Source organism: Hibiscus syriacus, unplaced genomic scaffold, assembly GCF_006381635.1.
Source record: "Hibiscus syriacus cultivar Baekdansim isolate YM2019G1 unplaced genomic scaffold, ASM638163v2 tig00112225_pilon, whole genome shotgun sequence".
Lineage (NCBI taxonomy): Eukaryota > Viridiplantae > Streptophyta > Magnoliopsida > Malvales > Malvaceae > Hibiscus > Hibiscus syriacus.
The window spans coordinates 110,035-127,216 of NW_024063273.1; the positions used below are offsets into that span (position 1 = coordinate 110,035).

Consider the following 17,182-nt stretch of genomic DNA (forward strand, 5'->3'; position numbering starts at 1 on the left):
AAATCTAAGAACTCAGATTAAAAACAAAGAAGCATAAGAAAGATCAAACAAAGGATCCAGATTTACCCATCTCCGTGAAGAACCATTGGAGGAAGGCACTAGTGATAAGAACAAAGGAAAAGATCTGATAAATAGGGAAGCTGATATACATAAACATGCTACCAAAATGACTTCTCCAGTGATTCAGACGAATACCAGAATGAGAAATAGAGGAAATGTAAGAAATAATGGCATGATAAACCTAGCAGAAGAAGTTACTGACCAAACCCAGAAGAGAAATACTACTACCATCCCTGAATTTAGAATTACATCTTTAATTGTTGTGCCAATTACTGAAGGAGGAATGACATCTGAGAATGATCATACCGAGAAACGGATTTTAGCTGGAATTCAAATCATGGCAAAGGAAGACACCCTTATAAAAGAACACAATTATTCAGTGGGAAATAGCTCACATACTGCAATAACCATTCAAGAAGACAGTAACAACCAAAAACCCACGTCTAGATGGCATTTCAACAGAAAGCCTAATCCGATCTCTCGCATTACTAACAAAGGCCTTAAAATTAGAAAGTCCAAAACTTCTATCAACCCTAGCATTTCTTTACTTTCTGAATGGATCCAAGATAGTTCTACTATCTCTGAGAATATAGCCCCTCCAGATAATACCACTCTCACTGACAGCCAGAACCAAATGGTAGTTCACGTTGATCAGTGCCAGGTGCAAGAAATAGAATAGAAAGATAAGGAGCAGACACAAAGTAATTGTCCCTAGACTTTTTGTTTATGAAAATCCTTTTCTAGAACACTCAAGGTGTGGTTAAACCCGCCTTTAGAAGACACTTCAAAGATTGTGTGAATAAACACAAGCCTAAGATTATTGCTCTTATGGAAACTCATACTAGTGGCACTAAAGCTGATAGAATAATCAATAACATGGGTTTTAATAATACTTTTAGAGTTGAAGCTCGGGGCCACAGTGGAGGTATCTGGGTGCTTTGGGATAACTCGGTTAAGGTAAAAATTTTGAACATTTCTAATCAGTATGTTCATGCTTGTTTCAAAGGTTTGAACAAAATCAGTTGGAACTACCTTACAACTGTTTATGCAAGCCCCAATCCTATCATTCGAGGTAAATTATGGGATCTCCTGGATAATCTGAAGCCCAACAATGATGAACCCTGGATCCTAGGAGGGGACTTCAATTGCATATTGAGAGATGAAGAAAGAATAGGTGGAAGCTGTCAATTCAGAGGAGGGAGTAAAAACTTTTAGGATTTCATTTTCAACAATGAATTATTAGAAGTCAGTTACCAAGGGGATGACTTTACTTGGAGGCGAGGTAACCTTTGGCAACGTCTTGATAGATGCATTATGAATATAAAGTGGCTTGATCTATTCTCAAACACTAGAGTTCTTCACCTTGACAGAATTGGTTCTGACCACTGTCCTATTTTGCTCAATACTTCTAACAGCCCTGATAGAAATAAGATTAAACCGTTTAGATTTATGGCAGCTTGGTTGGAGCACCCTGAATTTGGACAGTTCCTTAAAGATGAATGGGCAAAAAAGGACAGTCTTATGGATAGTCTCAACCAATTCAAGCAGAGCATTAAAACTTGGAACAAAGAAATATTTGGTAGCATCAAACAAAAAAAGAAAAGAATTCTTGCTAGATTGAAGGGTATTTTTTTGGATAAGTAGATTGAAGGGTATTGATAATGCTTTACGTAGATATAATTGTGAATTTTTGATAGCTCTCGATTATGAGCTCAAAGCTGAGCTCGACACCATTTTAAGACATGAAGAACTGTTGTGGGCTCAAAGGGCGAAATGTAAGTGGATTAATTATGGAGACAAAAACACCAAATACTTCCATTCTTATGCGATCACTAAAGGTAGAAGAAAACTTATAACTACCCTCAAAACAGATTCTGATACATGGTATGAAGATCAAGATATGCTCAAAACTCATGTGAAGGATTTCTATGAGAAACTGTACACTAGGGACCCATCACAGACCGTTTGATAATAATGAAATTAAAGAAGCTCTGTTCAGTATGGGTCCCCTTAAAGCGCCTGGTGTTGATGGCTTCCACGCTATTCTCTTTCAGAAGAATTGGGACATTGTTGGGGGAAACGTTTGCTCGTTAGTCAAACATTGTCTTAATGGTGGTCAGATAAGTGAAGCTCTTAATAGAACTAGTCTGGTCCTACTGCCAAAGGTTGAAAAACCTGAGAGAATTAACCAGTTTAGACCAATTAGTCTTTGCCAAGTAACTTACAAAATTATTACGAAAGTCATTGTCAACAGACTCAAGCCTATTCTCCCTACTATGATTTCGAATAGCCAAACGAACTTCATCCCGGGAAGAGTTATTACTGATAATATTGTGTTAGCTCAAGAAGTGATACATTCGATGAAAAAAAGAAAGGTAAAAAAGGTTGGTTGGCCATCAAGTTAGACCTGGAAAAAGCCTACGACATATTAGATTGGTCCTTTATAAAAGAAAGCATTGAGAAGATGGGTCTGCCTAATAAAATCATCGTGGCCATTATGAACTGCATTACTTCAATGTCTATTCAAATTAATTGGAATGGTGAACTCACTGAACCGTTTCAACCTTCTTGGGGCATTAGACAAGGGGATCCTATATCGCCGTATCTGTTTGTCATATGTATGGAAAGATTGGCTCAGGAAATAGCCTTATTGGTTAAGCAAGGAAAGTGGAAACCTATTAATCTTTCTAGAAATGGTCCTGACTTATCTCACCTATTTTTTGCAGACGATCTCATCCTTTTTGCAGAAGCTGACATCAACCAGATTGGAGTAATCCAGAACACTCTCAATAAGTTCTCATTAGTTCTGGGCAGAAAATTGGACTCCAAAAATCCAATATCTATTACTCGAAGAATGTCAATGCGCAAACCAGGAATAGTTTAACAAATTTAATTGGCATCAAAGAAGTAGAGAATCTTGGAAAGTACTTGGGTGTTCCTCTTTTTCACAACAGGATCAATAAATGCACTTATAACAGCATCACTCAAAAAGTTAAGGATAAACTCTCAGGTTGGAAAGCCAGATCATTATCATTAGCTGGAAGAATTATCCTTGCCAAATCTGTCCTAAATTCGATCCCTGCTTACACCATGCAATCGATTTTACTTCCCAAATGAACATGCAAGGAGCTTGAAAAACATACAAGAAACTTCATTTGGGGAAATACAAATGATCAGAAGGGAATTCACCTTGTGAATTGGGAGAACCTCTGTAAACCGATCAAAGGAGGGGGAGGATTAAAAAATCTGAGATTTCAAAATGAGGCATTTATTTTTAAATTAGTCTACAAACTAACTACTCGTACTGATCTTTTATGGGTGTAGGTTATGAGAAGCAAGTACAAGATGCAAGATACTCTCCCTGAAGAATTGGTAAAAAGAGGAGGTTCACCCCTATGGAATCACATATGTTTAGTATGGTCTAAATTCAAGCAAAACATATGTTGGAATATTGGAAATGGCAACAGGGTTAAATTATGGCATGATATATAGGTTGACAACAAAGGCCCTTTATCTAGACTTTGTAATCGACCGATGGATGTAGATAATGACATAACTAAAGTAAAGGATATGATATGATCAACCAACAAGGCAACTGGGATTGGGGAAAACTTATAACGCTTCTGCCTAATCAAGCTATTAACATGCTAAGAGCCACACCTCCCCCAGCTGAAGACAGTATTGAAGATTCACCGGGCTGGATCCTTTCTTAGAAAAAAAATTTCACTATTAGATCGGCTTACAAGTGGATAGCTAAACTTAACAGTAATATGGAAGAAAAGATTTAGGAAATCATTGCAAGCCAAAAAAACATTCCCAGAATCAAGACCTTTCTATGGTTGATTGCAAGAAATAGCATGTTAACCAATTCAGAAAGAACGAGAAGACATATGTCGCTGGAAGCAATCTGCCCTATATGCCACTATGAAACAGAAGACATCAATCATATTCTAAGATACTTTCCTAAGACGTTATCAATTTGGACGGACTTGATAGACCCCCATAAGATAAACAAATTCCTAAACTGTAACCTTAAGGTTTGGATCATGGAAAACCTCCAAACATCCCAGTCCACATCCACAAGAATTGAGAACTGGCTTATATTCTTCAGTTCGGTTTTATGGTACAAATGGAAGAAAAGAAACCAGACCATTTTTGACCCAGAGATGATTGAGAGGGAATCGATTGTCTAACAAGCTAAAAGGCAGACCCTAGAGGTACAAAATCCGATTTCTACCAATGCTACCAGATTGCAAAGCAAAGAGAAAACTAGAATTAGATGGCAAAAACCAGCGATTAACTACTGTAAAATTAACACGGATGGAGCCAAAAGACATAACACAGGAGATACTAGTTGTGGGGTTGTTGCTAGAGACTGTAATGGCAATTGGATTTGGGGTTTCAGAAAAAAGTAGGGATCTGCTCTATTTTAGAAGCATAACTATGGGGCATCCACGAAGGCTTGAGAATTGCTTGGATGAGGGGAGAAAGGAAAGTTATCCTTTAATCAGACAGTAGAGAAGCCATAAATCTAATCAAGAGCAAATCGATCGAGCACATGAAACTTACGATTCTACAGCATATTGGAAAATTACTTGAAAGAAACTGGGAAGTTGATCTGAAACACATACCTAGAGAAGCAAATCGTGTGGCAGATTTTATCACCAAACAGATGTGGAAGCACCATGAAGACACCAACTTCTTGAAAGAGTACCCTAAAGAAGTTGAGGAGCTGTTGATAGTGGACAAGACGGGAAGCTAGGCGGTCTTTTTCCTTTTCAACCAAAAAAAAAATATCATGAATTGATTAATTGAAAATAATTTTTTATTAGTTGTTTTAATTTGAAAATTGAACTTGCTAATCAAAATTTTATAACCCATCCGCGTATCACGTAGAGAAACAATTACAAAAAAAAGACTCCCATAGACGGACAACAATAACTTCTCTTAAACATGCTGCTTAGATTTCATTAACAATGATAATATTAATTTCTAGCTTAGTCCTTGATTATACATTACAGAAAGATCATATTATTGATACCAATTCTTTATTTTTTTTAAAAAAATTATATCTAATGTGTAATAACTTCTTTTTTATTCTAAATAGATTAGGATGATTACAAGAGAGTATATGTTCATAATTTTTCTTAATCATTAATTACGCATATACACCCTATAAACACAACTGCTTGAACCCAATAATTCAAGGGAGAACAACTCTTCCTTTAACCACTAAGGACACTAAATGGGTTCAATACATAATAAAATTATACATATAAAAAATAAAACTCTCACGGCAAATAAGAAAATAACCGATCATGAGCATACACATTTGGTTAGGTGGCCAAAATACTCATCTTTGTTCTTTCATATTTCCTTAGGTCATGTGTCTTAGAACCACTAAGATCACTCCCCTTTCTTTCCATAGATTTTCGTCTAGGTAAAATAAAAATTAGATTTAAAATTTATCCGAGGTAGTTTTGCCCTAGTTTATGGATTGAAAAAGATTTGCCATATTTGTGAAAAGATACAATTTGAGCCATAAATAATGCTTTTGCTTATTTATAAACAGAATCAATGGAGGCATTACACTAAAATCACAACTCGCATTACTTAAAAGTAAAGGAATAAATAGATGGAGAGTTGATAAAGGGCAAATTTGTGCATCAAAAGTTTGGATTACATTTATATAAACCCTTGGTATTACTTTTAACTCATGCCAAATAAAAAGCAACCAAATAAAGTTGAAGACTTTGTATCATATACGCGTAGTTTTGTTGTGTTAATTATCCAAGGGTAAAGGGGCACGTAGAAGAGGAAAAAGGAGAAAGAAACCAACCCATTAATAAAGGAACAGATGAATCCAAGCAAAGCTATGAGTGATGACAGTCAAGTTCAAAAACCCATTTTCCAAATCCAGATTCTATTTACAATGCTAATCAACCCACAAAATTTTACTATTCCACCTGACGAGTTGCTTAACAGAGTTCTCGTCCCGGTTTAACTCACTCGGCTGGCATTACATTAAGACCGGTGCATTGGTTCGGCGTTGTCCGTTACATGAAATACAGTAACTTTGAGTATGAACTCCCTCGACCTGAGCAGCTCAAAGACGCAGACGTCTCCTTCCCCTATATTATTCTCCACTGTGAATTCATACCATCCCTGGCTGAACTTAGCTTTGCCTCCCCTATAAAGACATCGGACGGGCCATTGTTTTCCGTCGGGAAGCTGAAGTTTAATGAACCCGGAAACACCGCTTAGATGCTCTGCGAAGCACGACGGTAGGTACTGCAAGAGAAAACATCACAAATGTTCACCGAGACACATGATACCATGAAAGCAAATACAATACATTTCAAAGGCTCACCATAATACATCCCCTGTATAGATACGATGGTCGCAATACAACCCTGCAGAAAGGGTTAGTTGGCTCGAATACTTTGGCCGCATTCATTGCCCTCTCTCTTTCTTCAGCTGTCACGGTTCTCTTTCGGGCCGAAGCGCTTTCATAAAATCTATAGCGCATATTTGCATCGTCTTCTTCATGTCCAACGCATAGATCCTGTTCATCTACATTTGATTGGACAACCAATGATGAATTCCAAATCCCTTAAAAGAGAACAAATGACAAACTTAATTAAGAAGACTTACTAGGGTCAAACTTGTGCTTTTTCCTCCCGGGTTTCTTCACTTGTGGAATCTCCGAACCTGAAGTACGCAATTTCACTTCATTAGCAGAATCATCTTAAGCTCAAGTCCGTTAAACGAAAACCATACCTCGAATAGGGTGATTATTCACACTCTTCGCCACATTAAGGTTAACTTCACCGCTCCAGTTAATGGAGTTTTCAGGTTTAGGCCCGCGGAACAAATGCTGCACCGCTGGAGAGGAGCATTCATCATCTTCGAGTTCTTCAAACGGATAGGGCTTACCATGATTGTATTGAGTACCGACAAGGGCATTAGTCTGATAGTTTATTTCGGAGTTGTACAAATTAAAGATACTAACACTGAAGGCAGAATTCCCTTCATATCGAAAGATCAAAAAGTAGCCGATACGGATATAGTACCGATCCACGAATTCGGGCCAACCCTCATGGAACCAGACCTTATTGTCAACTTTCTTTATTCCTACACGCCAAACATGACCATCAGGAACAGTGAGAGCAGCTGCAACAGATAGTTCGTCCTTTATACTCTTAACAAAGTTATCAGGGAGCCTCTGCAGACAACCCCATAATCCAAGTTAGGGTTTGTTTGTCTAATTAAATAATAAAATTGGGATTTTTGACGTCTGTGAAAATCTCGTCCGCCGGTTGAATCCCCGCCGGCAAACCACACTTGGCAGGCTTCTCCAGAAGAAATCTGAAGATCCCTCAGTAAGATTCAAATGCTTGTACACAACGATTTGCAAATCAACTCACATAATTTGAATGTTACATAGAAATTCAAACATTCCAACAAAAATCCATTAAAATGATTCATCACCAAGATTTAACATGCTATTTTCTGCAAATTTTTGCTATAATAGATTTGACCAAAATCACATCAAAAGAATAACCCAAAACCTTCAAATAAAATTTCACAAATCTCCTTAGTGTACCATCAAGCAAACAAGCTCAAGCATGTCCAAAACATTCAAAACCCATCTACAAGTCTCCAAAACACACTTAGATCCACACAAAAACAAAGAGGGGAAGCTCTAATTTTCCAATACCAAAACTTTGCTTCAAAAAAGACTTCTCAAAGAAATAAAAAAAAACCAACTTTTCTAACTAAAACCAGAACATAAAAATGATTGATAAGCCCAAACAAGAATCTAGAAGAAAAACTTGGGTTTTGAGTGATGTACCAGTTTCCTGTGTTGTAAAGAAGAGGGGAGAATAAGCTTATGGAAAAAGGGGCGTGGCATATTTTTGGAGAGAGGGGTCGGATCATATAATGTTGTTTGGGTTTCCAAAGTGTTTGTGTGTATATATACTGTTTCTCACAGTGATTAAAATGATAAGACTTGGGTCGAGTGTTAGAGATAAAACGAAGAAGAAAAACTCAACATAATAGAGAAAGGAAGGAGCTTTCAAATCGGGGTCTCCACTTTTTCTGTTTTTTAAAGTTTCTTTTTTAAAAAAAAAAATTAACTTGACCTAAAAGTTAACCGAGTGTGATCACACTCTCTTGGCGCGCACTCACTGAGTTGTTTACCTCGCCGGCTTAAACTCAGACACCTTCGGCGTGTCTCACCTACCATCCTTTTTTTTGTTCTTTATTAGTAGTATTGTGCTTTACTAGGAGTACGCTTTTTTTTTTTTGGGCATGATAAGAACAAATTTAGTTGTTAATATTATTACGTTTATTTCAGATATAGACATTATTGATTTTACATCATAGTTAAAGGAATTATTATTTTTTTTAAATATCATGGGTTCGAGTACTAGCGATTATATTAAAGTAATTGAGTATTCATTGTCAAATGGTTGAGAGTAATTAAAACATACACTATTTTATAATCACCCTAACTTAATAAAAAATTTATTTAAATTATTTTACTATTGGAATTGATTTTGATATATTTTCTCGATATTTTACACATTTAGAAAACAGTACGTTAGTTTTTAACATATTAAAGTGAAAATAAACGCAACATTTGCAAGGCTGAAAAGTGTTTACGTTGGCCTTCAAACTTTGAAAAGGGCAGTGTGTTCGGGTTCGTTTAATGTAACCGAAAAAATGGGTCGGACCCCGTGTGTGTAATTCCATTCGCATCTATTATGCTCCTGCTATGGATGATCCACACCGGAGAGTCGTTGCCGGCGTTAATCTCAACCATGACGACATCGTCAAATACCCCCGGCTGAGTTAGGGTTATTGACCGGTCTTGCATTGCTCCACATAAATTCCGACAGGTTTTGTGGGATAATACCAAGGTCATTGTCTAAGCTTATATTGATGTTCGAGTTCGACATCAGTATCAATAGGTTCATCGGAAATTTTATCGATGTTGTTCTTTCGTGGTTGGTTATTAAGTACGTCGACATCCGATTCAACGATTTCAAAGGCGAATTACCTCCGGAGGCCTTCGAGAAAGACATCGATGCATTGTTTCTAAACAACAGCAGGTTCACTTCACCTTTAAAGCCATCTGACCACCTCATATCACCATCAGCTCTGTCACTTGCCTACCATATCGAGGAACTCATACTCCCACCAAACATGGGATTCCAATACTCATCACCTGTAACCTCCTAGACACGGCCTGGACGTTATGCCCAAATCTAGGCGGTTACATATCTTATTCAGAATTTTTTCATATTTAAAATAACGTTAAAATCAATATAACAACATAATATGAAATTAGTCATAAGAAAAGTTCATACGATATATATATATATATCGAGACGGTAATACAGATACATCGAGACGGTAGCAAAAACAAGTGTCACCAAAGTATAACAAAAGACATATAGAGATATATAGTAATACAAAAATAGGAGTAGTCGGTCCTCCTGATGCCAAGTCTGTTAGCCTACGATCTGCTACTATCTGAAAAAGCCCAGTGTGCTTCTTACGGTGTATAAAAACATACAGATAAAACACTTCAGTAAAATCAATTCATCAAACATGTTTTAAAAATATTAACATTACCCTCATCCGATCACCAGAATGTGTAGGTTCCCCAGAACCATACACTCACCCGTACACCCGGTAAGGGTCTTATACACACAACATAAGGACATGTGGTAAGGACTTACCCTATGCACAAAGCAAAAGAACTTGTGGTAAGGACTTATCCTGAGCACAGAGTTGAGGAGCCTACGATAAGGACTTACCCTGAGCACAAAGTTGAGGTGCCTACAGTAAGGACTTACAAGTCATAGACTAGGCCTGAGATATTTCCTCCAATAATACTCTCAATGATAGTAATAAACATGTATGTATTTGAGTGAAAACAATAGTTTAATTTAGTAAAACATAAAATATTTCAAACTTAGAAATCAAATACATAAATATAGAATTCAAAAATCATATAAAAAATATACAGTAAATCAGAAGATGTATTGCACTTGTACCTCTTCAATTGATTGTGGATCTAGGAAGAAAGCAAAATAACCTGTATAAGTGAATGGCTCAAAAGAGATGGTTAAGGGTGGTAAACGTACAGGTGAATAGGTAGGTTATTTAATAAATGAGATATGGAAGTAGAAGATGATTGATATGGCTATGGGTTTGGTTAATGAAACAATAGGATGGTTATGAGGATAATATCTTAAAGAAGACTCAAAGAAGAACCAATGCTATAGAGAGAAAAGACCCAAACTTCATATTGCTTCTTTAAGGGGTGGTATAAAGGACTTTGACCCACTAGTTATAAGAACGAGGAACCAGAAGTATCAAGGGGAAGGGGTTGACGCCACAAGTATTAAAATACTTGATAAGTCGATAAAAGTCACCAAGACTTAAGAAAGAGAATATTCTCACTTAATTTAATCAAAAATGTCTAGTTACAAATGAATTATGTTTTCCTATTTATAGGAAATGGAGGGGCATGGTCGAATGATTGCAAGGGGTTTCAACCAAGCCTTGTGCCCTTTTAAAATGACATAATTTAATGTTAAATAGAGATGATGGTTCGATTTAAATGGAGGGTAATAACCCTTGGTCGAATAACTCTTGTGTCCCTTCAAGTTGGCGCCAAATTGAATAGGAAATTATGCTTGGTCGAATATGAGAGGGTTATTCATCTTGGCGCCTAAATGATACCACATGCAAGGCACATGGGGGCTAGTCATATGGCACACACATGAGTGTTCTAGGGATCCTTGTGGTGCAGCCTTGTGCATGGGATGATGGTTGGTCATGTGCTCCATCTTGGGCGTGCACGTGTCTCCTCCAAAGTAGCTTGAGTTTGGAGCTAGCTAGCAAGCATGGGGCTGTTTGTGAATAAGCTTCCTAGTTGAGTCCTTTTGAGCTCCATAATAACATGTTCAGCTACATTCAGCTACCATTGATATCACTTTTGACAACTCAGCTCTAAATAGTCCAACTAACTGAGTTTAGCTAGCCTTGAGCTCCTCCAGCTGAATTGAGCTTTCCTTAGTGTTCCATGAGTTGCCATGTACTTTGAGAGTTGTTTATGAGCTGCATATGATGTCCAAATAATCCACCGAGCTACCCCAACGTGTGTCATACTCCAATGTACCTACATGTGCAAGGAAGTAAGGTAAGTCCATGGCATTAAGCTGATATGAGCTAAATACCTTGTTGTCATGCATGATTATGGTAATTTGAGCTATGATTGAAGGTCATGAGCTAATTATATCATCTCATAATATGTGTGAGCTAATGTATAAAGCCTAAGAGCTAATATGAATGCATATGAACTAATGATTGAATTATAAGTATGCTCCATTGATGTATATGTGATAATCATGCTTAATATGATTATAAGATTATTCTAACATGCTTAACATATTAAAATAACAATGTGCATGATGTGTTCATACTAAGTTATTTATTAATTACATAACTAGTATTCTTATCATGAAATGTATTATAATAGTATATATTAGAAAGCTAGTATAAAGTAAATTCAATATAAAGATGTTCAAGAGTACTCCCTTTGTAGATGAAAATGTACTTGCATCATCAGATATCAAATAAACATTATTTAAAAATCAGTTATCGCATCGCAAAAATATTCAGTGTTATCAGAAATCTAAAACAGTTCAGATGAACAATTTAAAACAATAATGTAACACCATCAGAAAACACACATGTATCGGTCTGAGTAGTTTGATAAGAAAGCCTACTACTGAGTCTGTCGATCACGATCAGCGACAGCGATATATCCTATGAATTAGAAAATCCATATTGGAACCTAATATGAATAATAATAACACCTATTTAAACAATTTATAGATACATACGAGTAATTCTCGAGGAACGTATTGTGCAGATATGACAGATGGGAAACACTAGATCTAACCAACCTTCGATCTGTGAAACATGAGTACCTTAATAAAAATATATTCTCGAATCATTTCCATAATCAAATCCCAAATAACTAAGCAAAAATGCTAAAAACATTTCTTTATTTGTAAACCCATAATTTTTTTTTTCGAAAATAAAACATAACATTTTCATTTATATAATAAAAATAAAACGTTTGTTGTAACATATTACAAAAATTATCACTTTAATACATTCCAGATCATTTTCTTAAGTCCATATACATTCCATCTAATTATCAAAATAGACATAAATGTCCTACAATTACTGATGAGGCAACCATTGATTGATGATGTCCACTACACTCCTTACTCCGCTAGTCTTTGTTATTTCCTACATGTGAAATCAACACATACAAAATATTTACTTAGTGAGGCATAGTAATACAAAATGTATTATACTTAAATATATGCATATCACAAATTATCAAAATATGAATAAAATCGTATAATTCATATCAATTACATTAACTTGGCTTGGCTAACCGATCTTTATTCAAATAGCATGATAAACTATTTTTAGTATGCCCAGTATACCTATTAATCAATATTTTCCAATTTAACATTTATTTTATCCAATGTATGCCAAGTGAGAATGCAAAGTACATGCTTTGCACCGAAGTGTCGAAATGGAAATTCACAAATTCATTATGAATTCTATGGATTGCACGCATAGTGCCAAAATGATCATTCATAAACACATTATGAATACCATGGGTTGCACATTTAGTGTCAAAAATGCACCGTTATGCATTAAACAATATCAATCGATAACTTATATGCACAATTGTATATCGAAATGGTAATTCAAAAACTTATTATGAACAACATAATTGTACATATAGTGCCAAAAGTACACCTAGTACTGATACGAAAATACATCGTTATGCATTAAATAAAATCGATCGATACCATCATACACGAAGTATGTCGAAATGAACCTATGACTCTCAATGCACATACAACAGGCTTTTAAGTCAATTTCACATATTTAACCATTTATTTCTTCAATATCAATAACCATCGAACAACATCAACATTCATCTATTCATTTTAGAGTAGTTCATACTCTAAAACTTATTCATAATCTCATTCCCATAAACATCATGAAAATATATCAATGTACAGTAAAACATGCTTTATCAAAATATTTGGGGTTGACTCGTCGCAAGTTTCCCTCATTTTATAGAAGTACAACAAATGCACTCACCTAATATGCCTCACTAGTACGTTGTAATGATGTTCGACTATTCGACAACTTTATCCTTGCCCTTTTTCTTGCTTGACTCTGGAGCTTGGTTATGATCTACACAAGCATTCGTTAATTACATATACTATATAAATATTAGTATACTCTCTAACATTTATACTTTTAATAATACTCAAAAGTATTATTATTTTCAATTTCTATTAAAACTCATCATATCTAAGATTTCCAGACTCAATAGTATCGGTACCCCTACTATGGTATCGATACTTCTATACTATGGTACTTATACTCCCTTCGGTATCGATACCATTTTTTTCATTCTGGAATCCTTAGTATCGATACCTTCCTCTTAGTATCGATACCCACATCAATATCGATATTGTTCATCCTATTTTCTCAAATTTAAACCTATAGTATTGGTACTATTCTTCCAGTACCGATACTCTTACCTAAATTTTTCATTTTTCATTTTGATTTTTACCCAAATTTTGATAAATTCTCTTACTTTTACCTCCAACAATACCTTTAAACTCATCATCACTAAACCCAACTAACTTTTCTTCATCAATCTTCCTATAACATCTAAAATCTCCAAAGAACACTCCAAACCAAGAATCACACGACTTTTTCAAACATGTTTTTAATCATATCCAAGGCTTCTAATATCTCATTTACTTATTTGACAAGTCAAATTTACTTGTAAACCTCAATAAAAAAAAACTCATTTCAACATATCACTCAAAAACCCATTTTCTTAAATCTCAAATAATTCATTAATCACTTAGTTTTAATCCTCCTTGAACTTTTTTTAAGCCTTTATATTACTTAAAGTTTCAAAACTAGCCTATAAACTAAAGAAAAAACCAATTTGAAGAAAACATAACTTTGGCGATGGAGGAGTGCACAGACAAGCAAAAGAGAAGAAGAAGATAACTTATCCAACTTTCCTCTTTTCCTCTTCTTCAATATCCCTAATAAAAATAAACTTTAAATCCATTTCCCTCTAAATGACCAAAATGCCCTTCTATTTTTCCATTCTTACTAATTAATCTTAAACACAATTTCCTAAAACATTTTTTATACTTTACCATTTATTCAATCCTCCAAATTTTAAATCGTTTCAATATAGTTACTGACCCGATGTTTGGGGTATTATAATTCTTCCTCTTAAGAAAATTCATCCTTGAATTTTAAGACGTATCTTATGTAAAGAGGTGTGGAAATTACTTTCTCATGTCCTCATCTCTTTTTTAAGTAGCTTCTTCTACTTTGTGGTTTTGCCAAAGAACTTTAACTAAAGGAATCTTCTTGTTACTCAGTTCCTTGTTTTCTCTAGCCAAGATCCGTAGTAGTTTTTCCTTGTAAGTTAAATCTAGTCGAATCTCTATTTCTTCAGGTGCAATGACATGGGATAGATCTGGTCGGTACTTTCTAAGCATCAACACATGAAAAATATTGTGGATCTTGTACATATCAGGAGGCAAATCTAACTGATAAGCTACGAGTCTGACCCTTTTTAGAACTTTATATGGTCCAATGAATCTCAGACTTAGCTTTCCTTTACGCCCAAACCGCAAGACTTTCTTCGAAGACGATACTTTCAATAATAGCTTATCCCTCCACGTGAAATTCAATCTCCTTTTTTTTATATCGGCATAAGATTTTTTTCAATCAGAGGCTATCTTCATATTATCTTGGATAACTTTCACTTTATCTTCCATTTCATTCATTAAATATGGCCCAACCAGGTCTCGATCTTTTAATTCAAACTAATTTAAAGGTGTTCTGCATTTTCTCACATACAATGTTTCATACGGGGTCATCTTAATACTCGATTGGTAACTATTATTATAAGCAAATTCTGCCACCTTTCCCATGATCCTTTAAACTCAATCACACATGTCTTTAGCATATTCTCCAATACATGAATAGTTCACTATAAATGTCTATCTATTTGCGAATGAAAAGATGTGTTGAAATTCAATCGAGTACCCAATGCCTCGTGCAAGGACTTCTAGAATCTTGAAGTAAACCTTGGTTCTCGATCAGACACTATCAATATAGGCACTCCATGCAGCCGAACTATCTCTTTTACATACAACTCTATAAATTTATCCATTGAGTAATATACCCGAAATGGAATAAAGTGAGTTGTCTTGGTCAGTATGTCCACAATTACGCATATTGAGTCCTTTTTATTGGGGTTCAGAGGTAGATCTGAAACAAAATCCATTGTAATTCGTTCCCACTTCCACTCGGGGATGGATATCAGCTGTAGCAATTCGGACAACACTTAATGTTCAGCTTTCACTTGCTGACATATCAAATATACTAATAAACATCAATAAAAACTCATATTCTAACATATCATTCAAAAACTCACTTCCTTAAATCTCAAATATTTCATCCATCTCCTAGTTTTAATTTTATTTAACCCTTCCTTAAGCTTATATATCACTTAAGGTTGCAAGAACAAACCAGAATCTAAAGGAAAAACTAGTTTGATGAAGCTTACCTTATCTATGGAGAATGCCACGTGAAAACGAGAAAGAAGAAGAAAAATAGCCAAGGTATTAACACTCTCCCTTTTCCCCTTTACTTTACTTTAATACCATAGTTCATTTCCCCCTTAAAGGACTAAAATACCCATTTCATTCTTTTATTCTTAGAAATTAGTTTTAACCAAATAATTTCTAATTTATTTTCTTATACTTTATCATTTATTAATTAAATCCTCAAAATTTAAATCTTTTCAATAAAGTCATTGGCTTGATGTTTTGGGTATTATAGCGATGATCATCACCGCCACCATCATCGAAACTGTTGTCAACCTCCAATCAAACTTCTGGTAACTTTTTGCTATAATCTGCCGCCATTTGTCGTGGAGAAGCGTTTAAAGTTTCGTAAGATTTTAAGCCATTGTCTCTATTTTCGTCGATTCTGACAGATCCCTAATTCCATATGCTACGCCGCCACCTCCATTCGAACCACCGTCTAATTCATCTCAAAACCCATCCTCGTCGTCGCTCCGTCGGTTCTCTTCTGGTGTCCACCATGGTAACGTGGTTGAAATGAAATAATTTATTTTTTTATTTTTTATAATTTTATTAAAAGTTTTGGGTTTTTTGTAAGTAAATTAATTTTTTTTAATTTCTTCTTTTTCATTAAAAATAATATTTGTATTATTAAAAAATAAAAAATATAATGGTATGAACTTAAAAGTAACTGAGAAAACGTTAGGCACTAATTTGTAGCAAAAAATTCTTTAGGCACCAAATCTTTTTTCGAGGTAAAATTTAAGCACTTATTTTTGTATTAAGCCAAGTATTTCATGTTTTCCTTTTTTATGGTTGTAGGTTTGGTATCTGGAATTTTATTTTGAAATTTAAATTTATTTAATATCCATATTAAATTTATATAATATTACTATTTAAATATACTTTATTTAAACAATTCATCAAATATTTACATTAAATAGGTAAAATTTTAAAAATAAAAGGAGCTATATGCATGAAAATAGAACAAGTCCAAAATTTTAGCATAATAAAACTAGAATGAAACGCTTAATTATTACATACATCTTGTTGTACAAGACCATTAAAGCAGGCTTTTTTAGAAATGAAATGTACACAGTTCACTAAACACAATTGGAGATGTAGTCATTTTTAAATTTGGATAAACTACAAAAATGATCTCTTGAGAATAGGGTATTGTTTTATTAATTCCCTTGACTATTAAAAGTTATAAAATGATCATTTGACTATAGAATGTTATTTTGTTAACTCTCTCGGCTATTAAAAGTTACAAATTGTTAATCAGACTATTCATTATATTTCTAACTCGTCCTTTTCCATTAAATAATTTATGATTGTCTAAGTTGGACGTTAACATGATGACTGAGATA

The 17,182-nt window shown here is 34.8% G+C and overlaps 1 protein-coding gene across 1 annotated transcript; it reads right to left on the reverse strand.

The window, feature by feature from the left end:
- Window positions 1–5,994: 5,994 nt before the first annotated feature.
- Window positions 5,995–8,119, reverse strand: LOC120175988 (B3 domain-containing transcription factor VRN1-like). The gene is made up of 5 exons (XM_039182513.1): window positions 7,916–8,119; window positions 6,841–7,285; window positions 6,715–6,789; window positions 6,431–6,633; window positions 5,995–6,351 (listed from the first exon to the last, which is right to left on the reverse strand). The coding sequence occupies exons 1-5, from the start codon at window positions 7,973–7,975 to the stop codon at window positions 6,085–6,087; spliced, it is 1,050 nt and encodes a 349-aa protein (XP_039038444.1). The 5' UTR covers window positions 7,976–8,119; the 3' UTR covers window positions 5,995–6,084.
- Window positions 8,120–17,182: the final 9,063 nt, after the last annotated feature.